Below are 24,498 nucleotides of genomic sequence, written 5' to 3'. Positions count from 1 at the left end.
TAGTCAATGTCAATATCAATTCCACAGTCTTGGAGAGAAGAAGCAGTGCTTTCAGATGATATCAGACAGTGTGGCAATACAACTTATAGCTATTGAGCATTAGAGTGATGTATGGTGACATGTAAAATCTTGGGACAGTTTACACATGCATACTGTATATATCAAGCTGAGGACACTAGGTCCTCACCATATTCTTTAGTCAATTGAGTATACATGTTTCTGCCATAAAGTAGTAGTGGCATTGTGCTCGGACTCTCCCCGATCGCTAGTTATCGGGACCATAACTTCTTCACTTGTATTAGATGATGCTCTCGCTTTTGTTTCAGAGTTTGCAAGATCTAGATGCATAGTATCAATGGAATCGCGTTCAGTTCGTTTCGAGACCAGCAAAGGCCGTTGCTCCTTACAAGCCAGCTTACTTGCAGTCCGTCGTTGCAACCGCACACAGCTGACGTCGATGCATTTATCGCATGATACACACAGATACGGTATTTCCGAGCATCTATTGCCAGACCAGGTCTCATCTGAGAGCATTTCATGACAACGTCTGACGACCTGAGCGCGAAGAGGGACCTTGTTTGCATTGTCTCTGTCTCGCAGGCTGGTTGTCCCGAAAAGTCGTTGCTGTCCGGTGCCACCGGCGAACTAGGATGACTGGATCAACGTAAATTGCAGAGCGCGCACAAGGTGTTGGAAGAAGTCGGTTGCAACGAGCCCGAATCTGCTTGCAGGGGGCTTCGCAGGCTGTACTTGGGTTATCATGAAGGAAGAATACTTTGATTCCGCATGAACAGTACATACACAAACGACGGCGGGGCCGAGTGTGATACAGCTGTCGTACGGCAGACGTGATGACGAGAAACAGGCAGCGTAATCGACCACCACCGTACTCGCTTGATGTGAGCGAGGCTTGTGTACAGCGAGTGTCAAGATGGAGCCTGGAAGTGGCCGATTCGATTCAGATCAGCTTTGTTGGTACTTCCATGGACATGCCGATGGAATTGAAACATCTGAAAACTCAGTCTGCGATCGACTCAAACAGTCTCGCATTGCCTCGCAGTATGGTAAACCCATGGCGACATATGGGATCATTGCAGTGGCCAGGGTCAGCGTCTCTCATTTCAATTAAGAAGACAAGGAAGCAGGCTGGAGATTGAGACGAAAAGCCGGAAGGAACTTTTGCATGACTCGAACGGTCCGTTGGACAAGATGAGCCAGAGGTTGCCGTAGTATTAGCCGTTAGGAGAAGAAAAGGTCGGACTCCGGTTGCAGACTGGACAAGCGCCTGTGGTCTCCCGTGGGAGAACCGCGGTGATGGCTTGCTTGGCTGTAGTGTCAGGAACGCAGCTGGATTGGAAAGGCAGGTATTGTGGTGATGCTCAGTGTGGAAAAGACAGAAGAGCGACACAAAAAGATGGCCAACGCCAGGAACAGAAACAAGGAAGCGGAGGAAAGCGGGAATCGAATTGGCATGCGAAGCGAAGGGAAGCGAAGGGAAGCGAAGGGAAGCGAAGGGAAGCGAAGGGAAGCGAAGGGAAGCGAAGGGAAGCGAAGGGAAGCGAAGGGAAGCGAAGGGAAGCGATTGGATCAAGCTGACGTGGACTTGTCTCATGGAATCGACGGACAGATGCACAAAGTGTTCAGGAACAGGATCGGACTCAGCCATGATGGTGAACCTTTTACTTGGTCGTCGGCCAGTGTTGCCCGCGGAATATCCAATCTATCCGTTCTTTTGTATTGGTTGCGTTGCGTAAGGAAAAGAGGAAGAGCCAGCTGAAAAGGAGAGAAAAAGGCAACTCCGACTTGGCGAGTTTGTGTGGTTCTCGACTTCGAGTTGCGTGGTTGGTCGGAGCCAAGATAGAAGCAGATGCAGATGCAAATGTGCCTGTCCGTGGTGGTGTGTGAGTGTGTATGAGTGTGTATGAGTGTGTATGAGTGTGTATGAGTGTGTCTGTGTGTGTCTGTGTGTGCCTGTGCCTGTCGGGGCTTGAAATGGGTCGCACAGATTCCACGGCATTTTTCCTTTCGATCCCATTAAACGATTCTTATTCGGATCTCGGGTTCCAAAACGTCGGCGTTAATTCATGTCTGGCTTTCTTGGCGAAAGAAGAGAAGAAGCCATTGCTAGAAAACAAAATTAAAAAAAGAATATAGCGATCGCTATTCATCGCACGCCGTTGACGACAGACGGAGATGTCATTTCTCGCTCTGAAATTGGGATCCACGGACAGTATCATGGAAGTGCTCGGCTGCTTCAAGTCCCATGGAAGGAAAGAAACGGCAGATCTCGAATCGTGGAAGCGAACCACTGCCGAGGCGGGAAAAAATAAAAAAATAAAAAGGGGGGATGCGTCCCGGGCTGAGACAAGACTGTGTTTGAATGTGACCAAGCTCTTCTTCCTTACGAAAGAAGAGAAAGAAGACAAATCGAATTCTGATGCCGCCCATGCGGACCAAAACAAAACAAAACAAAACAAAACAAAACAAAACAAAACAAACCAAAACAAACCTCCGAACCCTCAATTCATACCATAACAGGGGCAAAGAAAGAGCATAACAGAGACTAGGATTGCGGGGCGAGCGTGGGTGTGCTCATAGGCTCGAGAGGCTCCCGGACCGCCGTAAGAGGGGAGGGCCGGATGAGCGCGGGAGAGCGGGAAGACAAAGGGTGGGAATACAGGGTGGGAAAACACTTGAAGAGTTGGTGAGATTCTGCTAAGCGAGCAGCTGTGAGAATGGTGGTGATTGGAGAGAGAGCATACTGTAGCTGCGCGATGACTTGGCAGAATCCCTGACCACGGATAACATCACGTGACTATAATCACGTGACTACCAAAAACGCTTGTGTGATGTGGCGTTGCAACAAATGCTTGCCTGTCATACCGGATGATTTTGTTGAGTTTTAGTGAACCTCAAGTCATCCCCGTCAATTCATGTCCATCCGCTTCCCCTCTGTCTCTCCCGAACAGCCTTCATAATCATCGCAATCTGTGCCGCCGAAACGTAGAGCTGGTGATTACGCTCAGTGGCTGTTGGTTTGGGAACAAGAGTGATGTCACTAGATGGAAGGACGGGCTGCTATGCAATCCCTCCACGACCGTGGTACAAGGCTGTGAATTAGTCTATGATTGTGTACAACAGCTTACAGTATGCTAGAGACATGGATCCATCGAATCCAAAGTCCGTCGAATGTCCAAGACAAGTAAACCTGTAACTGCATCGAGCTTCTGTACAGCGGAAGCAACGTCGTCCTACCATGTGCCAGAACGACATACGCATATCCCCGTTCCGGGTCGCCTTGTCTCCACCTCGGCTGTTCCAACCTGACATCGCAGTGATGCGCAAGCTTATCTGACCCCTGTCCAATCATGCATTGGTCCTAGGGACAACCAAGAGCAGCAATCATTTTGCTGTGTACAGAGTTCATCGTCGGCCACGCCTCGTCTTCCAGCCAGACTGCGACCTATGCGATAGTTCGCAAACCCGGATCCGAACAGAGATGCATGCAAAAGATCTTGTCGCCCTCGAAGGCAGGCAACTAAGCGAACAGAGGCCAGCCTGCAATCTTTCATTCATCCATCCCGAATCTCCGGCTTATTCTCTGCGCTTGACACCCCTTCACACCAGACCTTTTCTTTTTTTCTTTTTCTTTTTTTGACCTTTTTTTTTTGACCTTTTTTTTTTGACCTTTTATTTTTTTTTGGACCTTTTCGTGTTTATCGATTTTATTGATTTATTTGTTTTGCAACATTTTCTTTGTCCGACGCTCGGTTGTACAAAAGAGGAATCCGTCATCCGGAAACTTCTGTGCAACCTCACACACACTCGATCCCTCGTTTGTTCCTCTCCCCCACGCTTTTCAAGTTTTGGCTTCTTCTTCTTCTTCTTCTGCTTCTCCATCGCGGTGAAGTTGAAGATATATTGCCGTCCGAAGCTGGAGGATTCCCCCTCAAGTAGAATCTATCGCTTGGCGCAGCGCGGCCTGTCCTTCCAGCATTACAGGAAAAGGGCACAGCATGAATGATTGCGTGGCTGTGCGTGCGTGCGTGAGCGAGCGAGTGAGTTTAGGTGTAGAAGTAGATGTAGACGTGTGAGAGTGGTCGAGGGTGTCGGCCCTCGCTAATCGGCCCTTGGCGTCCGCTGTCAGTGCCACTTTCACCTTTGTCTCTTCTGGTCTCTCTATCGTATCACCCGCATGCCACTACTGTCCAACAGAAGGCTTGGTCCCTGCCCTTTTGCCCTTCACGTCTTTCGGCCTGTTCGCTTCGCTTATGTTGGTCTTTCGACAGCTGATCCTCTTTCAAAACCCCTTCCGAGACTTTTGCCCGTTCCTTGAATTTCTTGATGCAGCTCCCATGTGCTTTCTGCTTGTCTAGCTGTCCATGAATTCCACTTGTATTCCTTCTTCCACTCTGACACTCTCTGCTCTTCTCCCCTTCATGACCATTCTCCTTGCTCCCTTCTCGAGTCAACCCGGACTTGGAATCGGTTTCCGCTTATCTTCTTCTTGGTCTTTCTGTCTCTTTCGCTCCTCCTCCCCTTCTCTTCTGTTTCTCCCACTCTGCTGTTGCTGCATCACCCTCTCGCTTAGACCGTTTGGTGCCTTTCTGCATGCCACCTTTCCGTGGCTCCTCCCATTTTTCCGTTCCAAACAGCCCGCTTCTGGATGTCCTTGTATATACATCTCTCCCTGTCTCTTCTCTCTCTCTCTCTCTCTCCTTCCCGCTTCACTTCAAACGGCATCATTGTTCTCGCCCACGCCCTTCTTCTTCTCATGTTACATACACAAGTTGGCTCCTCTGTGTTTGACTTGATTGTTTGCGCTACTTGCCATGCGTCTTGCCGCCGTCGCCGCCGCCGCCTCCTCAATCTTTTTTTCTTCCTCCCTTCCTTCCTTTCTCCCTTCCTTCCTCCCTCTGTGTTTCGCTCTTTCAATCTGTCTCACTCTGTGCCTGATGTGTCAATCCCGCTCCCTCTGTTTCTCTCTGTCTTTCCTTTCCGATCGTGTGGCCTTTCGGTAGCTGAGCTGCATTCTCTCCAGCTCGACCCTGTTTGCCGAACTTTCTCTTTGCTCGCACAACATACATAGGCAAATGAACTCAATCCGACTGCCTCGTGGCTCCCTCCGCCTTGGCGCAACAGATCCGTCTCGCATGAAGTTAGAGTCAAATCCGCTTGCTCCTCATGAGCACACACTCTCACACGCACACACAACTGAGCAACCTCATCCTCACCCAGGACACCGTTACCTTTGAGCATCTTGGCCCTCTTTCATCATCTGAATCTGGTTGCGGCCCTTTGCGCTCAACCGGCCCCCTTTCACTTCTCCCTTCTCACCTTCATTCGTCCTTGCGTCTGCATCAACCTTGACTTTTCCCTGGTTGACTTACTGCGCCCTCGGATTCGGATCTTATCCTTTCACCTTACCTTCCCTTCGAACCTTCCTTCATCTCTCTTTCTCTCTGTCCCACTTTGCCTTCTCACCACCACCTACGCCACGCCTCGGCCCTGTTGCCAACGCCATCGCCCTCCTTCCATCTCCAAACGAGGCTCTTTGACCTCTTCGCGCTTTCGGCTGCTTCGGTCGCTCTGCATTGACTTCTTCCCACCTTGTTTCATCAACCGGGGTCGTATCTGCGGGACCTTCACGCCTAAACGACGCCCTCTTACTGTTCTCAGCAATCTAGCCCACCTGACGTGCAGCGCTTTTATTCCACTGCATTCCCTTCCTAACGCCGACGCCAGATCCGCCGAGGCCTGACCGAGAAGCGCTCTTCCGTTTCCGAAGACTCGACGCATTCATCAACACACCTTGGAAGCCTCTTCTCCTTCTGCAGCGTTTTGTTCACCTATCCCTTACTCCAAACGGCGATTGATTCTTGGTCGATTGCACCGGTAACCTGTCCTTACAGTCATTCTCGCTTGACATTCGGCGACCTTCTTGTATCTACGGTGATCGTCATAGTTCACTCTCGATATTCGAGCGCAGTTGCCTCTTCACTGCTTGCTTTCCGACCTTCCGTTGCAAGGTGGAACGACGTCCGCACTGAATAAGCTTTGCTGTCGGTTCATTTAGGTCGAAAGGCGCCTCCCTTTCATATTGCGGACGGCATCTGCCGTTCAACGCCCACCGAACCGAAGCCCAGACGAGGCTTCTGTCAACTGCTCTATTGCTCTGTTTTGCTTTGCTTTGCTTTGCTTTGCTTTGCTTTGCTTTGCTTTGCTTTGCTTTGCTTTGCTTTGTTTTGCTTTGCTTTGCTCTGCTTTGTTCTGCTTTGCTTTGCTTTGCTTTGCTTTGCTTTGCTTTGCTTTGCTCTGCTTTGCTTTGCTCTGCTTTGCTTTCCCACTTACTCAAGCCAGCGAGCAAGAAAGGCGAGCAAGCAAAGAAAGCCTCGAATCACAGTCTTCCCAACCACGCTTCGGCAGCCCGTCGCTTCGATTACACCAACTCGCTGCAACCCTGCGTCTACCTGTGCTATTCATTGCAGCAACAGCCAATCGACCCAACCTCTGCGAGCCATTATACAGCAGCACACTTTTGGCCAAAGGTCTTCTGCTACTCCTGTCCGTCTTCGTGACCCGACGACATCCCTTATCCATGCGCATTGCTCCAGACCCTTGATTCTCAGCATTATAGCATTCGCTCACGAACTATCCTTCCCAGCGAACACTGACAACATCAACTTCGAACTCCGTACAGCTCTTCCGGTCTGGCCTAATCTTGTCTTGTTTTTTGACACTATCGACACAGTAGCAGGGCAAACTCACTTTCGGACGCTGTCGACAACCTATCCCAAACGTCTTGACCTCTTTGGCTGCGTCAGGTGGCTGGTATGATGAGCACAGAACGTCGTGCTAGCGCGCTTGGTCCATCTATGACGGCCAATTCGCCTCGAGCACACAACAGCAACGCAAACGTCCCGAGGGACTTGCAACGCCCTGGTCACCCCGACGCATCCACTAGGCCACCACCACCTGCGAGTCCTGATCGCAAGCGTCCCCGGTACGAGCCTAGTCTCGGTCGTTCCAACGTCGGAGGAGGTCACACGCACGGCATGGCTGACGAAGAAGAGATGGACGAACTCGACGAAACCGACGAGAGGAGCAAAAGGTCTCGAGGAGACTCAAACGAGCCCAAAGTGGAGCGCAAAGGCTCAGGACCAGACAGCACTAGCAGGTCCTCCTCTGCACAAGCACATCACGCACACTGGGCCGATCGATCTGCTTCAGCCAACCTTGATTCTCGATACCACCAGCACCAACAACAGCAATTACAACATCATCACCAGTCTCACCACCATCTACGGGAAGGTACAGAATTTGGACCAGCGTCAGACTCGCGTCGGTACGAGTACGAACGATCGCAACCAAGTCGATATGAGTCTGCACCAGGATTGAGGGAGGAAGGACGCCACGTTGGCGGTCTGGTTGGCGAGCGCTACAATGACGAGCATGAACGAGATCCGCGCGATCGAATGCATGGCGAGACCAAGATGGAGTACAACTCGCCATCGATGCGCATGCCCCCGCCCCACTCTGGAGAGCCGAACTTGTCCAGCTTCCGAAACCGACCATCTTTGCCTCCACCAAGACTGCCAGGCTTTGCCTCGCTGGAACCTGAAGGATTGGCTCACCGTTCTCGCGACGATGCTGTGCTTGGGGGACCTTACTCGAGCTCACCTCGAAGAGGCATGCCCTACCACCAACCTTCTTACGGTGGCCACCCTCCACCTCCAAGTCGCACACCACTCATGCACCATCACCCAAGCCCAACACCTTCCACATCGTACGGCAACCCTCCGATGATTCATCCTTCGCTTGCTGGATTGCCAGGTGCAGGAGGTGGACCGGGCGGCAAGCAGCAACCAAGCTTTGTGAGCAAGCTCTACTCTATGCTGGAAGACCCTTCGATCTCGGATTTGATCAGCTGGGGTTCGTCCGGCACTGTCTTCAGCGTCGCCAACCCTGCCGAGTTCTCGCGCCTTGTTCTCCCGAACTGGTTCAAGCATTCCAACTGGCAGTCGTTTGTGCGACAGCTCAACATGTACGGCTTCCACAAGGTGAACCACTCGTATCAAGGCAACCCCACAGACGAAGTTCAGGTCTGGGAGTTCCGTCATCCAAGCTTCCGTCGAGGCGAGATCGCATTGCTCAACGACATCAAGCGCAAGAGCTCCCGTCAAAAGAGGGGCGGCTCTCCACGCGGCAGTATCGGTGGTGACTTGCGTGCCGACAGAAGCGGCGGCAGCTCTACACCCTCGCCAGAGGTGCCTCTTGCTACCATCCCCGGCGGACCTGATGGAATGCGAATGATGGGTGGCGGTGCAGCAGGAGGTATTCCCATGGGTCCTGGCGGTCATCGTGGTGGTCGAGAGTTCCCCTACGGAGACGATCGTATGGATCCTCATGGATACGGTGATCGCCGTTCGGAGATGCGTGGTTTTGGCGGCGAGCGAGGCTACGGCAGCGGAGTTGGACCCGGTTCGGGAGACGACTACGGATACATGCGTGGCAAGATGGAAGATCCACCTGGCATGTCGACTCCTGGTGGCCCTCCCGCTCCTGGTGGTATGGCACCGCCCTTTGCAGGCGATAACGCACGTCGAGCAGGCGAGCCGTATCTTGAGAGGGCAGAAGCGATCGCGCGACTCGAGGATCTTTCGGAACGCACGGATGCCATCATTCGACATGCTTCTTTCCTCGAATCACAGATCAGGATCCTCTCGGATCAACTGGCCGACTCGAGAGCATTCACAGCACAGATGGTCCGTGAAGAGATGGTGCAGATGCTTGACCGACTTGAGCGGGCGCTCAGCTCGCCACCGCAACCCGGCGTCGACGTGAATGCAAAGATGCTTGAAGTGATTCGAGGGCAGCATTCCTACTACACACGTGCTAGTGGTGGCCCTCCTCAAGATCGAAGTGGCAAGCAGCATACACCCGCCGGCCCTCCGAAACGGCCCAGCATCTGAGCGGTTCAGAGCATCGCCCCTGTTTACATGGCTCGTCTTCTACTTCCCTGTTGTTACCTATAATCTGTGATGTGACTAATACGACAAGCCGGTGTCGCCGTAGTGTCACTACGACAAGGCAAACATAGTGTGCTTGAAACCCCATACACGATAGCACACGTCCTTCCATGAGATAGATGCACTTCGCCCTTCCTTCTGGCTCCTTCAACGGAGTCCTTTAGCTTCTGTACATTGTGTACTGTACTGTATCTTTTAATCTTATTGTGATTCTCAAAGCCCGACACAGATACAGCATTGCAAAGCCGAGATTCGGGAGAATGTTGCAGGATTGAGGATGAAAGCTAGTGTACAAATGTGAGCAAGAACGGAACAAAAGCGAGAGAATGCAAGGGAGATGGGCCAAACGAAGATGGCGAGGTTTTGGGAAGGAGCGGCAGCATGGCTTGAGGACAGGCCGGGGGCTTGGACTTCGGTGTTGCAGATGATGCATCACCGAAGCGGGATGAGAAAGGCTGGGGTTGGCAAAGAGGCAAGACGAAGATGTGGACGAGGACGGGGCGGGATAAAATCGATGCAGACAAGGATCAAGCTTGTTGCAGCCAAGCTTCGAACCGAAACTACCACTCGAACTCGCCGTTGCACTTGGCAAATAGATAGTCACGACCATCGATGGATGCAACGCCGTCCTTGAGAACACACTTCCACTTGTTCTTGACACGCTGGACCTTGTCGTACAGGCAAAGGACCATGTCATCGTTGTCGCCGTCAGCGCCGCCATCTGCATCCTCGTCGTCAGAGTCGTCGAGGTCGCTTCCGATCTCGTTGTCGTCGCTGATGCGCTTGCGCTTCTGCCCGGCAGCGGCATCATCATCCTCTGTCTTGGTGGATGCAGCTGCTGCGTCTTGTGCTCCGCTATCGGCAGCACCTGCGACATCGGTAGATCCATCGGCTCGAGGCACTTTGGAACGATGCTGGTCAGCACCATTGCTGCTGGAACTTTGACCATTGGTACGATTACCATCTTCGGCTTTGACCTCGGTCTTGGGCTCTTGTTTTTTGCTCGACCGCGACTTGGTAGGCGGCAAGGCGGGAGCGCCCTCGAATTCGGCAACCTGCGTAGCCACAATCTTGGCTTCCCAGGATCTCTGCAACTCTTCTAGCACCTCCTTCTCGATTCCCATCTCTTCAAAGTCCTGACGTACGTTGTTGATGACATCGTCAATGATGCTCCTGTACACCTGGGACTGTGATATGAAGCAAGAGGAAGCATGTCAGCAGAGCAAAACATCAGCAGCACTGACAAGGGCGCAGATCAAGCATCGAAGACACTTACGACGACCTTGTTGCTCATGATTGCGAATCAGCTCGACGGGCAGGCCGCACAATGAGTTCTCGCCGATCGTTTGAGCTTTGCAAGACAAGGGAGGCGATGAGTGCCTTCAGATCGGTTGGGTGACGTTGTGCAAGTTGGGCCTGTGCAACACTCGGCGAGGTCGACTGGGCTGAAGTCGACTGTCAAACAGTGCAACTAGTGGTGAGGATCTTCTGGTCACCTCCACTTATTTTCAGAGACGTATCAGAGAATGCTGAGAGTTGAGAGTGCAGCGATTAGATCGATTGACGGAAGCACGAACTAGACGAGCCCGGTTGAATGGAAGCCAGGTCGTCTGCGAGGGAGATGTGGATGATGTCGAGAAGCAAGGAGTGTATATATATGATCCATGCGATGAGCCGCTGCTGGTCCTTCCGCATTGACTCGGCCAGATTGTCTCAGCCAGATTGTCTCACTCGCACGACAAGAGGCGATCATTGAGCGGGATTGCGGTAAACCAGGCTCTGGCTGCAGAGTGACCTCAAGAGGACAAGGCGGTTCGCGACGCGCCGAGAGACTCTTTCTCCAGTTGAAAATCAGTCAGTCGCACATCTGCCTTGTCTGATTTTCAGTGAGAAACGGGAGACAAAAAAGCCTTTTCTCTCGATCCAACCGCGGCAAATCGGGAGACGCATTGAGCACGGTCCCCTGTGAGTTTCGCGCAAAGGAGAGCCAGCAACTCTTGCTCTCTTCGTGAGAGTGAGTGAGCTTGGCGCTTTTAGGCCCGCATCCGGACTGTATCGCGAATATTCCACTGGAAAAGGCCAGATCCTATCTTCCACCATCTCTTTTTTCATCCACCTACCATCAACAGTCTCAAGACTCATCCCGTCCATCCCCTCGCAATCTCGCTCGACTACCTATCCGGTTTCCTTCATTTCTCAAAGGCAGGAAGCAACTTGACAAACCTGTGCAACGCATTCTTCCCGAAAACATCCGCTTCAAGCCCTTCTCACTTGGTTGCAAACTGGTGTGCTGCGCTCATATACTAGGCCTTTACCCCGTCTTCGCATCCGATTCCGAATACGATTACAATGACGAGCACAGAGAAGAAGTCCAAGGAGTCTCAACTCAACCGAACCCCGCACAAGTTGTAAGTTTTAAGAGTACACATTGTCTCTTACATGTAGCGTAAATTCTCGACTGACGCACCCATTTCTCCCTCCTTCTGCCTACTGTTGCTGCTTACTTGCCTATCACACAGCCAAGTCAACGATGTGGTGCTCGCCAAGGTCCGCGGTTTCCCAGCATGGCCAGGAATCGTAAGTAGGAAAGCACATAGTAGTCCGCATTAGGCACGCAGACACGATGACAGCTGACACTGCGATCATCTTTCCTTCCTAACATTAGGTCATGGATGACGAGAACGTGCCATCTGCCGTCTTGAAAGAACGACCTGTAGCCAAGCACAGAGATCAGTACACCATTCGCTTCTTCCCCGCCGCCGACTAGTAAGTGTCCCAGCAGACATTCTTGTCGACTTTCCAGTGTGAAGCCTGCCATTCTTACTGACAACTTTCTCACCGCATCGCTACGCAACGCCTATCGTATCTGCTCAGCCACTGGGCTTTCTCCAAGGACCTCGAGCTACTCAGCAAGGACAAGATCGACTCCTTCCTCGCAGGCCCAAATCGCAAGAAGGGCGACCTCAGACAAGCCTACGAGATTGCTCGCGACCCTCACTCTTGGAACGAGGAGCAGAACAAGATTGTGCGCAACTACGAAAAGTCTTTGCAAGATGCAGCTGAGGAGGAGGAAGAGAACCAGGATCAGCTTGAAGAGGACGAGGATGGTGACGAACCTTCGAGCAAGAAGAGGAAACGCGAGCCTGAGAGCGGCAAGATTCGCGAAAGTGCCGACAAGCGCAAGAAGTCCAAGGCAGCCGAGGCTGCCAAGACCAAGGTAAGTTACGCCGCAAACGCAGCCGCTTTTGATCGATGCTGTTGGGAGAGAGACGGAAAACCTCTATGCTTACACTCACTCCCATGACTTGATTCGAATCGTTCTACAGGTTGAGAAGCCAAACAGCAAAGGTGCGGCTACAAATGGAGAGGACAAGTCGGACGAGTCCTTGGATCCCGAGGCCAGGCAGGTCAAGGAATGGCGACACAAGGTGCAAAAGACCTTCCTTGGCAAAGACGGCAAGATCAATCCAGAAGACATGGAAGCAGCAGATGCCACTTTCAAGACCGTCGAGGAGTACGATGGCATGACAGCCGAGCACCTGCGAACCACCAAGATCGGCAAGGTGATGAAGCGCGTTATGCAGCTCAGCTCAATTCCTCGCGACGACGAATTCCACTTCAAAGATCGTGCAGAGAAGCTCTGCGCCAAGTGGGGAGTCATCATGGCTTCTAGCGACGGACCCAAGGAGTCGGCCGCTGAAGGATCAAGCGAGCCAGTCAAGGAGAATGGTGACGCTGCTGCCCACGCCGAGCCAGAACCCAAGAGCGAGGCCGAGGCTCCTGCGGCTCCACCCGAGAGCTCTTGATGTGCCTATTTGCGCAACAACAAAACAGCAGAACCTTGGTAGATTCACGGGAGCGGATCCTCCAACTCTGCTCCAACCCTAGCGTCGCTTCTCAGCACAAGGAGCCCATATAGCAAGGGTTCGCACTCCTCGGATATCAACGTCCATGAGACGACGAGATTCTGGACGCATCGCTCGGGCGCGACAAAGCCTTTTTTTTTTTTTTTTTTTTTTTGTAGTAACAGAGCCCACTTCTCTTATCTTTCTGTAACATTTCACTTTCGATACCGTGGTTTATCTTTGCTTTTGTGTCTACTTCTTCACTCCGTCTGGGCTCTCAGAAACGTACGCGCGGCAGGTGACTTTGTCTTAGTATTCTCGATTATCTGAATCGACTCTTTATGTAAAAGGCCTCTCCGCCTCGCTGACTGCAGACGTGCTAATTATGTTATACAGACAGCCAGTGTGAAGCGAGGCAACGACTCATGGCGTCAACAGGCGTCAGAGTGATTCGCGAGCCTTTGCTTCTGCGTTGACCTTGTTCGTCGTGTCAACGTGATGGGGCGTTTGAGCTGCGACACTCCTAACGAGGTTCTCCTGTCGTTGGACATTGTTGCCCCATACTCGGGTGAGAGAAAGAATGCGTGACGAGACCAAGTCAGATGGTCCGTTAATCTGCTGGCGTAATACTGTCTCGAAGTTGTTCTTGAGATCTTGGTCTAAACCCTCGGAGAAACGCTGCCAGTCCTTGCGGAATTGTCGACGGAGCTTGCCAAACTGACCCTGCATCCTCCATCCTACCAAGGTGAGTGTCAACAGACCTAATCCAAGACCCGTGCTGGGATCTAATGCGAGCGATGCTGAGGATGCATCAAGACCGAGCGAGGCACCCAACACACTTGCCGATCCAACTCCAGCGGCAGTTACCGCAACGGCTGCCGAGCTCGTCACTGCGAGCTTCCGAGATTTAGAGGCAAGTACATCGATGGGACCACCTGTTTCCAAGAGCTGTGCACGTCTGCGGTGAATAGGCTCCATCAAGGTGGATGGCTCTATGGTGCGAAGCTTGGTCGAACGATATGCTTCGGCTTCGTTGGTGAGCAATGCGACATCACGAGACGCGGAGGCGATGTTAGGCCCGAGTTGGTGCGCCAGACGACAAAACTGTACGAGGTGCTGCTTTGCCGTCCGGACTTTCTCGACTTGAAGCGTTGCAAGGCGACCTGACTCGTACGCGAGATCCGATTCGAGCGAAGCAGCAAACCCAGCACACGCAGATTCGAGTTCCTTCCGAACGTCATCGGCCTTCCAGATGAGCTTCCACCATTGCAGCTTGGTATCAAAGGTAGACTCGATCAGATCATCCGTCTGTTGCATGGCTTCGTCGACGGCACTCTGCGAGCCGGGCAAGGCTGGACGCCAGATCTTGATCTCATCCCTGGAGAGCTGGCCGGTGTATGCGGTCGATGGGGGCCAGATGCGCTCAAGTGACTGCTTGAGCGTGGTCTGCTCTCTTTCTTTTGCTTGGCTGGCAAGTGACCGCAGCTCATACAGGCAAGCAAGGTTGCGTTTCACGGTAGCCAAAGCTTCCTCGAGACAGTGCTGGAGGAGGAACGCGGCTGATTGTACTACCAGGGTCTTGGATTCTTGTTTGGCTCTGAGATTCTGAACGAGTTGGATGAGCGAGCCGACATTAGAACGCTGATAATGCCCACTAAACTCATCCCAGTAGCCGGTGGAGGTGGGGCTCAAGTTGGAATGTGAGGGCGTTTGCGGCTCCTGTTTGTCAAGCGCTTGTCGAAGAGCAGAGTTGGCAGCTAACGCGTCCGAGATGCGAACGGGAACCAAGTGCGGTGCTACGAGATCAGCCACAGACGCACCAGTGGCAGACTCGAGCCCATCGAGGATTTGCAAGCGATCCAATCCGAGGATCGAATTGACAGCTAGGTAAATATGGGGCTTGGCTGCAAAGCGAGAGAGAAGCTCATAGATGGTGTTGCCTCTCTCATCTGCGTTGCGTGGTCGGCGTGCAGACTGACTGAGGGCATAATCGTCGGTGACAAAGATGACGGCTTCGCTGTCGTAGATCAGGTCATAGGTAGATTCGGCGGAGGCCGTAGGGTCAAGCAAGACAGTGATCTCGAGATTTGATTGCTGAAGCCAGTGACGATCCAAAGCAGCGGTGTTATTGCTCAGGAGCTGGAAGGGGCCGGGATTGTACTTGATGGTGAAAGGAGTGGAAGGAGGCAGGCTTGCCAGAGCGGACACGATTGCTTCCGCTTCGTTGGATCTGCCTTCGCTGATTTCACGAAGCGGCTCGTCGACCATGGCAGTCAAGAGCTGCTGCGTCTGACTGAGTGACGATCCAACCAACACTATGCGTGTGGAAACACGATCGCCTTCGCTGATGGCACCAAAATTCTGTGCTTTTCGATTGAGAAGCTCCACTCTGTTCGTCCATTCTGCTGTCAGGATCCGTTGGTTCGGGTCGGCGATGCTCTGAGCGCGTCTTGCGATGTCGGGAATGCTCTCTGCTTCGAGTGCAGTCGGCGAGTGGGATGATTGCGTGGAATTTGCGACCTCGACTGCTTGTCGATGTGTAGAAGCCGTATGAAAGCCCTCGCGAGCGCAAGGTGTGACGCCATTACAAAGCAGAGACGTTGTTGTTGGAGCAGCCGTTACCAGAGTACGCCTTGCTGGAACACAGCTGGATTGCCAGCTGAGCCTTGCTGATCTTTGCGAACGAATGCAAAGACAGCAGCGCGCGCCTATTGAAGGCGCCCTCGACGGCATTATGATGGTGAGCGGAACGGCTGAAGGATTGCGGTGTGAGAGATGCAGGAGGTTTTGATGCTGGTAAGTACTCAAAGTGAAGCTAAGAGAACAACTCGGAGAGTTGGAGCTTTGACCTAAAGTTGAAATTGTTGCTGCTGTTAGACCTACGTAAAATTTGTCGGCACCGAAAAATCAAGAAGGCTTTGAGAAGTGTGTGTGCAAATTCGAGGTTTGAGATTTTGCTTGAACGCTGAGCGGCTTTCACCTCTTGCGACATCACCATCATCTTATCCCTTTTCTCCGGCGTTGAGTGCCTTTCGCACCTTCTTCCTCGACCCTTTTATACGGCAGAGTTTCAATCTCCCTGGCTAGCTTTGTTTCTGCTTGTCGATTGTGGACGACCTTACTTCGCCCTTGCTCCCCTCGACCTGTCCTTTGGCGACAGCGAGACGCCTCGGCCTGCCATTCGTATCCTTCTCTGGACGCTGTGTCTTGGATCATATCCATACGCAAGTGTCTCTTGCAGCTTGATCATCAAAAGTGCAAGCTCAGGGAGGCGAATCCCACCCGCATTCATCGGGCCTTAGGTTCGAATCACCTTCTTTCCTTGTCTTGTAATCTTGTTCAGCAGGCAGCTCGTTCATCCGGGTCCGGCCGTTCTGCCCGAGGCTTTCAAGTGGTGCATATCGAGCCTTTGCGGACCGATGCTCGACTTTGAAGAAAGTTTCCAACCAACGTGCATCTTCTCCTCCCCTCTTTCCCTTAGACGTTCGCCGGACACTTACGTTTCTAACCTCTTTCGCAGCTTCACTTGACCGCGGTCATGCTGCAATCCATGTCAGGCACAGAAGACCGAAAGCGATCTTTGGTCGCTGGTGCCGAAGACGGTCCCCGAAAGCGCTTACATTCGGACGAGACCAGGCAACGCGGCTCTGCAACTCCTGCCGACGATGACGATGACGAGGACCAAGAGGCTCTTCATCCAGCTTATGCTGGCCTCGAAGCTTTCAGGAAGGAGGCCATCTATCGTAAACTGCTAGAGGCTAGAAGGGACCTTCAGCGCATTCAGCGCAAAGCAGGAACGTTTCAGGATCATCTTGCAGTTTCCGAGCAGCGTGCTGCCGTCCTCCACCGTTTCTGGAGCCTCCTTCTCACAGATCTTGCGGCTCGACTAGCTGTTCAGGATCAGGATGCATTCGCATCGCTCTCATTCGATTCCACGACTGATGTCCCAACCTTGGAGAAGCAGCTTCAACAACAGTTGGCTATCGTTCTTCAATCGCTCTCCAAGCAGAGCGAGGTGAATGTAGACGAGTTGCAGCAAAAGTTCCACGACCTGGCAGAGGAAGCCTCACGCCACAAGCAGGACCTTTTCCTCACGCAGTCCAAGTTGCAGAGAGCGGAAGATGCGCTCGGTCACGCTACAGAGAAGCTTTCCAAAGTAGAGCACGAGTACGTTCGCTACCAGAGCAATCTCTTGCGCGCCACAGAGGGAAAGCCGACAGTACCGGACGGCACCACTGTCACCGCTGCCGAACCTGCTGCAAGTGCTGACAAGTCTAGCGAAACCACTGTCAAGACGGAGCCCACGTCATCACTCGGTACAGAGAACGCTGCCGAGTCTTCTGAAGCCTTGCAGAAGGCGAGGGACGAGCTCGAGTCCGCACGCCAGGATGTTGAGCTCACACGGCGAGAGAGCGACTCAAGATACGCCGAGATCCAGACCCTCAACGAAGAGCTCAAGGCGCGCATGTACAAGCTTCACCAGACGCAGACCAAGTTGAACAGTCTACCGGAAGAGGTCCTGGTCAACTCTGCGCTTTATCGTGAGCTTCAGAGCTCCCTGCGTCACGCACAGCAAGATTTGCAGAGCACCAGAGAAGCCATGCATTCTCTCGAGGCCGAGGCTGATGCATTGCGCGAAGGCCGGGCCACCTTCCAGCAGACTGTCGAAGCAGAAGCAAGCACCAGGACCGAGGAGCTGGAGAAGATCGTCAAGGCAAAAGAGGCAGATGTCACTCGCTTGCGCAGTCAGCGTGATGAACTCAACGCCGAGCTCACTGAACGTCGTTCCCGCGAGCAGGTCAAGTTCACGCAGATCGAAGAGATGAAAGCGTTGCTCAACAGCAAGGAGGAGCGTCTGACATTGCTCAGCAGCCAAGTGCGACGTCTGCGAATAACTGTCGCCGCATTCCAAGGCCAGTCAGTCGGCGTAGCCACGCTGGTCAAGAGCGAGTCGGAGCAGGACCAGTTCGAGGAGCTCAGTCGAGCGGCTCAGGAAGCACAAGCACGTGTAGCTGAGCTCGAGAAGCGACTTGGTACAAACGGCGCTCCCAACGGGGTGGAGACCACTCAAGTCAAGAGCGAGGAAGGAGGCGAGGCTGGGTCCAGCGAGAGCGAGCTCCGAGCGGAGAACGAACGATTAAGACTGTCGCTACAAGCTGCAGAGGCATCTAGCAAGGCTGTGGATGACGAGTTAGAAAAGATCAGCGCTGCCTACGCCGATTTGGAAAGGCAAGCTTCTGTCAAGGTCACCGATGTGAGCCGCTTGGAAGAGAAAGCGCTGCGATGGGTGACAGAAAAGTCAAAAGCAGACAACAAGTACTTCTCGACGATGCGCGTCAAGGAAAGCATCGAGGCAGAACTCAGGACAGCCAAGCAGCTTAGCGAGAGGCAGCAGAAGACGATCGAGATGCACACCGAGGCAGAGCGCAATTTTGCAACACAGTTGACTCTGCATGACAAACAGGTCAACATCTTCAAAAAGGCGACCGAAGAGCACAGCCAACGGATCGAGGCGCTACAGCGCGAACTTGAGCAAGCCAAGGCACGTTCGGAAGATGTGGCACGGGTCAATGCAGCAAGCAGCGCCTCAGCTAAAGAGCTGATAGACGCAGCCAGCACTGAGAAGGATCAACGGAAGCGAGCGGAAGAACGCATCGTGCGGCTGGAAAAGGACTTGGAAAGCGCCAAACGTCAAGTGGCCAAGGCGGCGGCCTCTGCTGCCAAGAACAAGGGACGTCGCGAGTCGGAAGTAGGAGACGGTGGAGACAAGGATGCACTTCAAGCTCTATTGCAGTGTTCTTCGTGCAAGGAACGATACCGCAACCGTATCTTGACCAAGTGCTATCACACTTTTTGCTCGGTGTGTATCGATGCACGAGTCTCGACACGCCAGCGCAAGTGTCCTCACTGTGGTCTGGCCTTCGCCGTGAGCGACGTACAACCTCTCTACCTGCAGTGATGCAGGCGATACCTCGGGTTGTCGATGGCTTCTCTGCCGCTCCGCCAATCTTCTTTGTGCATCCTGTATTACTACCAAAAGAGGCTCTTATGCCTTCGCAATTCGACCATCCTCTTCCCCTTGAACGTTTTTGTCTGCTGCTCTGTATGACTCTGATCTCTTGAGTCGGATAGAGAATGACTGCGGTGTCGACGCTGTCGAAGGAGACAGAGCCGTATTGCGACACGATGTGGCGTGAAGAAGAGATAGCTGTTTGTACGTAGTTGCCGTCGAATCGGGAAGAATGCTAGAATACAAGATGCGAAGACGGAGCTGATACGATGTTTGCAGACTTAGGCGTGAACTCTGCGTTCGTGGACTGTGAGGTGGTCAAGGAGACAGGGAAGGTTAGCAAGAGAATGGAGTGAAGTTAGCAAGAGGGGATCAGTACGATCATGTAAGTCAGGGTATGACAAGTTTCCTGTGAAGGCGACTTACTGTTGTAGTGGAGGAGTTTCTCGATGAGATCGACGTGGGTAAGAACCATCCTACGGCAGCAATATCTCTTGAGATCAAGCTCAGTGAGAGCCTCGCCTTCGGTGCGACCGTCAAGGAGAAGGGCAAGGTAGGCGTTCCACTTGTCGCCGATGACCTTGCCGCAGGAGAAGCAGCGAACGGGAATGATCATTTTGATGTGCTATTGGTGGCCAGTGGGATGTGATGTCCGCGGGTTTGATGTCAAAGCGATAGGAAAGAGTGGTGGAAGCGAGTCTACGGACGAGATCACGATCTTTCAAATGGACGAGCCGTCGTTTGGAGATCCAAAAGAAGATTATTCTGATAAGACAACGCGAAGACGAAGGGGTGCCTAGGACCAAAGGAAGACTCCAGCCACGGAATGGAAGTACCGCAGAGCAGGAGCTGTCGTTCGATCTAGTTCAAGAGAGGGTATATGGTGCTTAGGCGCGGTCTGATTGTGAGAAGAGAGGAAGGTATCGGTGGCGACAGCGACGAGAATGAAGCAAAGTTGCAATCGACTCAGGGTCACTCTGGCCGTCATCCGAGCTTCGAACTTGTGTCCAAAAAAATTGAGCCAGGAAGCTGCACTCGAAAGAAAAGGAATTTTACTTTCAAAACTTTAACATCTCGGATAAAAAAAAGGCGATCGGGACAGCTCTCGTACGGCTTAAAATGGTTATCCAGTGGAAGCAATTCTGACTTGACTGTCTGTCCCCTCGGACCTTCTCAAATAGAAAATGATGTGCCCGGAATACAAAGAAGAGCCTCGTCTGGAATAAGGCTGATTTTCCCAGTTCCACGTCGCCGGAAGCAGAAAATGAAGTGAGAGAGCTTGAGCACAGAGGCAGCGCACGAACCCTTTGGAAGAAGAACGAGAAGGTCTTGAAGTCCAGTCAAGTAGTCAAGCAAGCAAGCAAGCAAGCAAGCTTCCAGGTCACCAACGCCGTTGTGTACAGGCCCAAAGTTTGAGCATTGAAGACAGAGTCACAAGAGGAAGCACAGGGCCATCATCCACCTTTTCCAATTAGAGTGTCCAAGTTGGCGTAAAGAAGATCTGAGCTTGACGTGTAACTCGAGCCAACCTGTGTCTCGTTCCCCGCGCCTTGCAGCAACCTTCGAGACATCATATCCTTCAACCTTCCCTCTTGTCCACCCTATTGCATCTATACCATCTCAACTCCTTCCCGTCTCTGTCTCTATCGCCTAACCGGGTCAAGTCTGCAAATATGAGCGGCTGTAAGTATGCTGCGATTCCTCCAGCTGCGCTCACCAACTGCGCTCACCAACTGCGCTTCGTCGAGCGTACAAAGTTGCCGCATGGACAACACACATCAATCTCCTCTGCAACACCAATCTACAGCATGCTGACTCTCCATTCAACCTCCTTAATCCTCCTTGCAATGCCGCAGTCCGGTTCTTGTCGCTCGTGCGGCCTTTCATGTCCGTCCTGCCCGAGGTAGCGGCACCGGAACGTAAAGGTAAGTCTTGATCGCCGAGATTCAATCGTCGGCTACAATGGCCTTGCTGACCTTTGCCTTCTTCCATACCTTGCAAACAACGCTACATAACTGCAGTGCCCTTCGAGAGCCGAGTCATGTGGACTGCTATCGTCCTCGCCATTTTCCTCGTCTCCTCTCAGATCCCTCTCTATGGTATCGTCTCCAGTGACAGCTCCGACCCGCTCTACTGGATGCGTGTCATTCTCGCTTCCAATCGTGGTACCCTCATGGAACTCGGTATCTCGCCCATCGTCACCTCCGGTATGATCATGCAGCTCCTTGCCGGTGCCAACCTGGTCGAAGTCGACTTCAGCCTCAAGGAGGACCGTGCCCTCTTCGGTGGTGCCCAGAAGCTTTTCGCCCTTATCATCTCGCTCGGTCAGGCTACCGTCTACGTTCTCACTGGTCTCTACGGTCAGCCCAAGGATCTCGGTGCCGGTGTCTGTCTCCTTCTCATTCTTCAGCTTGTCGTCGCAGGTCTCATCGTCATCTTGCTCGATGAGCTCCTCCAGAAGGGCTATGGTCTTGGCTCCGGTATCTCGCTTTTCATTGCTACCAACATTTGCGAGTCCATCGTCTGGAAGGCCTTCTCGCCCACCACCGTCAACACTGGCCGTGGTCCCGAGTTCGAGGGTGCCCTTGTTGCTCTCTTCCACCTTCTCTTCACCTGGAACGACAAGTCGCGTGCCCTTAAGGAGGCTCTCTACCGTGACCGTCTCCCCAACGTCATGAACCTTTTGGCCACCCTTCTCATCTTCCTTGTCGTCATCTACCTCCAGGGCTTCCGTATCGAGATCCCTGTTAAGTCCAACCGATTCCGTGGCCAGCGTGGTACCTATCCCGTCAAGCTCTTCTACACCTCCAACATGCCTATCATGCTCGAGTCTGCCCTCACCTCCAACGTCTTCATCATCAGCCAGATGCTAGCCTCGCGTTTCCCCACCAACCTCTTCGTCAAGTTGCTCGGTGTTTGGGAGCCCATGGAGGACAGTGCTCAGCTCCATGCCGTTGGTGGTATCGCTTACTACATGTCGGCTCCTCACAACTTCAAGGAGGTTATCGGCGACCCCATTCACACTGCCATCTACATCGCCTTCACTCTAACCGCCTGCGCCCTCTTCTCCAAGACTTGGATCGAGGTCTCTGGCTCGGGTCCACGTGAGGTTGCCAAGCAGCTCAAGGACAACCAGATGGTCATGGCCGGTCACCGTGACGCTTCCATGTACAAGGAGCTCAAGCGCGTCATCCCCACCGCTGCCGCTTTCGGCGGAGCTACTATTGGTGCTCTGTCCGTTTGCGCTGACCTCATTGGCGCCTTTGGTTCCGGTACGGGTATCTTGCTTGCCGTCACCATCATCTACTCGTACTTCGAGATTGGCATGCGCGAGGCTGGAGGCCCCGAGATGGCTGCCATGGGCGAGCTCTTCGGTTAAGAATGTCAACCTTGCCACCTCGTACTCCGCAGCATTCAACGACGGTGATCCATCAATCCTGCACCTAAACTTCGTAGTCCAGGCGACCTCATTTGGCTCGACGAGTAGCTGCTGTTGACATTCCGTGTCGACATGGCTTGTTTTCTGAGTCAACGCAGTTCCTGGAAACGCAACCTCACTTACACCTCAGCTCCTTGTTCAACCTCCGTCTCTCGACGGAGGATGGTCGGGTGTTGACTCTCTTCTACATATTTTACCTCCCCTTCCTCCCTGCAACTCACTTCTAACCAACACAATCTTGTAAATAGAACTCGTTCAGACCAAGACTGAAGCCGTACCTCTTCGGGTCACGCTTGGACTATTCAAAAGAATCAACAGCATGCTCCGTGCCCAACTTTGTGTGGTTTTCATCTAGACCGCCAGTTGTTTGATAGGCTGTGTCATGGCTGCTTTGAAAATACGTTCGTCCGTGTATTGCTCTTGTCACTCCTTCCCAAAGGCTATCTCAGATTGGTCTCACTGCACAAACTGTTTCAGCCAACGAGAGCAAGTTTCTGTCTGGAATGTGTGATATTGCCGTAAGCGTCTCCTCGGAGTGCATACAAAGCTTTTGGTAGCTGAACCAGGTCTGGGGTGTTTGTAGTGGCTGTGCATGTCATTACAACGTTGGATTCCCAGTCAGACCGAGGAAACCTGAGATCCAACGTGGGGGTAAGGGGGATGAATGAGATGCCGGATAGAAGCACCTCATGTCAAACGAGTGTTGGCCATATCGAAAAGAAAAAAGCCGTGATGTAATCTCCACGATCGAAGAAGGAAAAAGGGGGAAGTATATGCTATGTGCGTGGTGGAAAAAGATGCCAAAGATGTATCAATTGCTCGAAAGAAGAAGATAACCGAAACGAAACACTGTCACTTAACAAAGTGAAGCATTTAGAATCGGAGAGGGGTGAAGAACCACTTGTTCTTGCCCGAGGTGTACTTCTCCTCGAAGATGGCCTTGATCTGCTTCTTGGCGTCCTCGCGCTGCGAAGGCTCCTTGAAGGTGTCCTGGGTGACGGCACCCTTGAGGCCCTCTAGCTCGAGAGCGTAACGGGTGGGCATAAGGTGGTTGTAAGAGATGATCTTGACGAAAGGCTTGACCTTGGAGCGCTTGGCAATCTTCTTGGCCCCCATGCGCTTGGTCACCTTCTGGGGGTATCGCTCGATACCGGCGGCAACGATGTAAGGGAAAGACTTCTCCTTGGAACCGTCATCGAATTGCTTGATGACGACAACCTGTTGATGATGCAAAAGTAGAGACGGGATGGTTGCGCAAATGTCAGTGATGCTGATGGCGTGCTGTGAGGGAGAACGGCCGAGTCGAAGCTTCCGGGTTCAAGTGATTCTATCATTGACCATTTCGAGTGTCCCTTTCCGAAGTTTACTCCAGCAGCATTGCAATCTGTGATCGAGCAAGTGAGTGTGACCGCTCCAAGCCGCCAAGTTCCTAGCCGTTGAAATGCTTCACCGTGTCACAATGAATGTAATCCGAATGACTCTGGTGCGTGACCTTCTCCTGTTGATGTCAAACCTACGACGACAAGAATACCGATTCCGGACATCCAACACTATTGCCAATGGTAGCAGTGCAGTTCCACCTGAAAGTCATATGTCGAGCAATATCTGCAAAAGCTTGCATGTCTCTTCGTCCACAACATGATCCGTGGTCTAGTGGATGCGGCGAACGGCATGATGAAACCTTTGTCTCGTTGCTCTTCCACTCCCGTTCGATTTTCCTTTTTCGACTGCCAGATGCCTGAATTGCTTGTGCTGTCTTCACATATTGCTGCCTCGAGATGTGCTGCTTTGCCCTTCAAGATGTCCTCCGGTCTGATGCTGATGCTGAATAATTGAAATCGGAAGCTGGTGCTGATATGCTATTTGTTGTCGAGTTGCGAATACTAACCTTCTTACCGGCGTGACGGCCGCTAAGGACGACGGCGACCTTTCCTGGCTGTTGGTATCAGTTGCAATAGAGTGATGCGAATGGATATGAATGTCAGCAATGATCCTGACAATGATGACATAGCTCATCCAAGCAGCATTACAACGCCATGGAACGAAGACCTTGAATCAACATTTCTGAATGTCTGGTTACGTGCCTCTCGATGGCGCCTTTTGCTGCTCGGATCGATGCTGATTTGGCCGAATGAACGGTGTGGTGATAGCACGCACCTTGTAGATCTTGGGCAT

At 52.6% G+C, this 24,498-nt stretch overlaps 10 protein-coding genes across 10 annotated transcripts; 4 read left to right on the top strand and 6 right to left on the bottom strand.

Moving 5' to 3' along the window:
- Positions 1 to 1,018: 1,018 nt before the first annotated feature.
- UHO2_06911 (uncharacterized protein) lies at positions 1,019 to 1,666 on the bottom strand (the record flags this gene model as incomplete). The annotated part of the gene is made up of 1 exon (XM_041560506.1): positions 1,019 to 1,666. One exon carries the CDS (start codon positions 1,664 to 1,666, stop codon positions 1,019 to 1,021), a length of 648 nt encoding a protein of 215 aa, XP_041416440.1.
- Positions 1,667 to 4,931: 3,265 nt separating this feature from the next.
- UHO2_06910 (uncharacterized protein) lies at positions 4,932 to 5,259 on the bottom strand (the record flags this gene model as incomplete). The annotated part of the gene is made up of 2 exons (XM_041560505.1): positions 4,932 to 5,048; positions 5,086 to 5,259. 2 exons carry the CDS (start codon positions 5,257 to 5,259, stop codon positions 4,932 to 4,934), a joined length of 291 nt encoding a protein of 96 aa, XP_041416439.1.
- Positions 5,260 to 6,836: 1,577 nt separating this feature from the next.
- On the top strand, positions 6,837 to 8,972 carry UHO2_06909 (uncharacterized protein; the record flags this gene model as incomplete). The annotated part of the gene is made up of 1 exon (XM_041560504.1): positions 6,837 to 8,972. The coding sequence occupies one exon, from the start codon at positions 6,837 to 6,839 to the stop codon at positions 8,970 to 8,972; it is 2,136 nt and encodes a 711-aa protein (XP_041416438.1).
- A 617-nt stretch (positions 8,973 to 9,589) lies between these two features.
- Positions 9,590 to 10,323, bottom strand: UHO2_06908 (uncharacterized protein; the record flags this gene model as incomplete). Its single annotated transcript, XM_041560503.1, has 2 exons — positions 9,590 to 10,216; positions 10,306 to 10,323. 2 exons carry the CDS (start codon positions 10,321 to 10,323, stop codon positions 9,590 to 9,592), a joined length of 645 nt encoding a protein of 214 aa, XP_041416437.1.
- A 1,055-nt stretch (positions 10,324 to 11,378) lies between these two features.
- UHO2_06907 (uncharacterized protein) lies at positions 11,379 to 12,835 on the top strand (the record flags this gene model as incomplete). Its single annotated transcript, XM_041560502.1, has 5 exons — positions 11,379 to 11,437; positions 11,549 to 11,606; positions 11,695 to 11,795; positions 11,904 to 12,246; positions 12,356 to 12,835. The coding sequence occupies 5 exons, from the start codon at positions 11,379 to 11,381 to the stop codon at positions 12,833 to 12,835; spliced, it is 1,041 nt and encodes a 346-aa protein (XP_041416436.1).
- Positions 12,836 to 13,315: 480 nt separating this feature from the next.
- Positions 13,316 to 15,607, bottom strand: UHO2_06906 (uncharacterized protein; the record flags this gene model as incomplete). Its single annotated transcript, XM_041560501.1, has 1 exon — positions 13,316 to 15,607. One exon carries the CDS (start codon positions 15,605 to 15,607, stop codon positions 13,316 to 13,318), a length of 2,292 nt encoding a protein of 763 aa, XP_041416435.1.
- An 805-nt stretch (positions 15,608 to 16,412) lies between these two features.
- UHO2_06905 (uncharacterized protein) lies at positions 16,413 to 18,833 on the top strand (the record flags this gene model as incomplete). The annotated part of the gene is made up of 1 exon (XM_041560500.1): positions 16,413 to 18,833. One exon carries the CDS (start codon positions 16,413 to 16,415, stop codon positions 18,831 to 18,833), a length of 2,421 nt encoding a protein of 806 aa, XP_041416434.1.
- A 332-nt stretch (positions 18,834 to 19,165) lies between these two features.
- Positions 19,166 to 19,500, bottom strand: UHO2_06904 (putative DNA-directed RNA polymerase II chain RPB10; the record flags this gene model as incomplete). The annotated part of the gene is made up of 2 exons (XM_041560499.1): positions 19,166 to 19,191; positions 19,311 to 19,500. 2 exons carry the CDS (start codon positions 19,498 to 19,500, stop codon positions 19,166 to 19,168), a joined length of 216 nt encoding a protein of 71 aa, XP_041416433.1.
- A 1,057-nt stretch (positions 19,501 to 20,557) lies between these two features.
- UHO2_06903 (putative endoplasmic reticulum insertion protein SEC61) lies at positions 20,558 to 22,263 on the top strand (the record flags this gene model as incomplete). The annotated part of the gene is made up of 3 exons (XM_041560498.1): positions 20,558 to 20,633; positions 20,741 to 20,809; positions 20,906 to 22,263. 3 exons carry the CDS (start codon positions 20,558 to 20,560, stop codon positions 22,261 to 22,263), a joined length of 1,503 nt encoding a protein of 500 aa, XP_041416432.1.
- A 933-nt stretch (positions 22,264 to 23,196) lies between these two features.
- On the bottom strand, positions 23,197 to 24,498 carry UHO2_06902 (putative 60S large subunit ribosomal protein L27; the record flags this gene model as incomplete). The annotated part of the gene is made up of 3 exons (XM_041560497.1): positions 23,197 to 23,541; positions 24,212 to 24,259; positions 24,481 to 24,498. The coding sequence occupies 3 exons, from the start codon at positions 24,496 to 24,498 to the stop codon at positions 23,197 to 23,199; spliced, it is 411 nt and encodes a 136-aa protein (XP_041416431.1).

This window comes from Ustilago hordei, assembly GCF_900519145.1.
Source record: "Ustilago hordei strain Uho2 genome assembly, contig: UHO2_contig_22, whole genome shotgun sequence".
Classification (NCBI taxonomy): Eukaryota; Fungi; Basidiomycota; class Ustilaginomycetes; order Ustilaginales; family Ustilaginaceae; genus Ustilago; species Ustilago hordei.
Note: the sequence above shows the minus strand (reverse complement) of the source record. Positions and strands in the feature narration are given on the sequence as shown.